The 506-nt window shown below is 63.2% G+C and overlaps 1 protein-coding gene across 1 annotated transcript in view; it reads right to left on the bottom strand.

Annotated features, from left to right (window-relative positions):
- The window catches only part of BAP1 (BRCA1 associated protein-1 (ubiquitin carboxy-terminal hydrolase)), a gene marked incomplete at its 5' end in the record, with an annotated part of 9,642 nt that overhangs the window by 1,974 nt on the left and 7,162 nt on the right, over positions 1-506 (bottom strand). The window contains one exon of the mRNA XM_010136524.1: positions 273-433. Coding sequence (XP_010134826.1) covers positions 273-433 — 161 coding nt within the window. The remainder of the gene's footprint in view (positions 1-272; positions 434-506) is intronic.

Below are 506 nucleotides of genomic sequence, written 5' to 3'. Positions count from 1 at the left end.
GGGGCCCCCCCCCAGCCGCTGGCCCAAAGGAGAGGGGAGCACAACGAACATCTCAGCTGCGGGAGACAGCGGCTCTGCCTGCTGCCAAGGCAAATGTCCCCGAGACGACACGAGGCACAAAACCTGCACTGCCCTGCGCCTCGAGGCACAGCTGCGGCGACATGCGAGAGGGACAGCGTGCACATGCGGTTCGGTCACTGCCAGCGCTGCTGCGTCCCTGGGTGGGCGCAGGGAGCTCCACGTTCCCAGGGCTGTCGCAGCACAAAACTCACCTTGGGAGAATACTTTTCCCCCCCAGGGTGATCACTGGTCCTGCCAAGTCCCACCTTCTCTTTGCTGTCACTGGCCTCACTGCCCTCCTTCTCGTCCAGTTTGATTGCAACCGGGGCCTCTTCGCCGGGTTTGATGGAAGGTGGGGAGCCTTTCCCCCCATCTGCGCTCAGCGGAAAAAGGCGTTAGGAGCCACCCCGATGGACTGCTACCGCTCCCAAAAGCCAAAGGACGCT

Source organism: Buceros rhinoceros, unplaced genomic scaffold, assembly GCF_000710305.1.
Source record: "Buceros rhinoceros silvestris isolate BGI_N320 unplaced genomic scaffold, ASM71030v1 scaffold24855, whole genome shotgun sequence".
In the NCBI taxonomy this organism is placed as follows: domain Eukaryota; kingdom Metazoa; phylum Chordata; class Aves; order Bucerotiformes; family Bucerotidae; genus Buceros; species Buceros rhinoceros.
The sequence above is the reverse complement of the archived record's forward strand: the minus strand, read 5'-3'. Positions and strand labels throughout refer to the sequence as shown.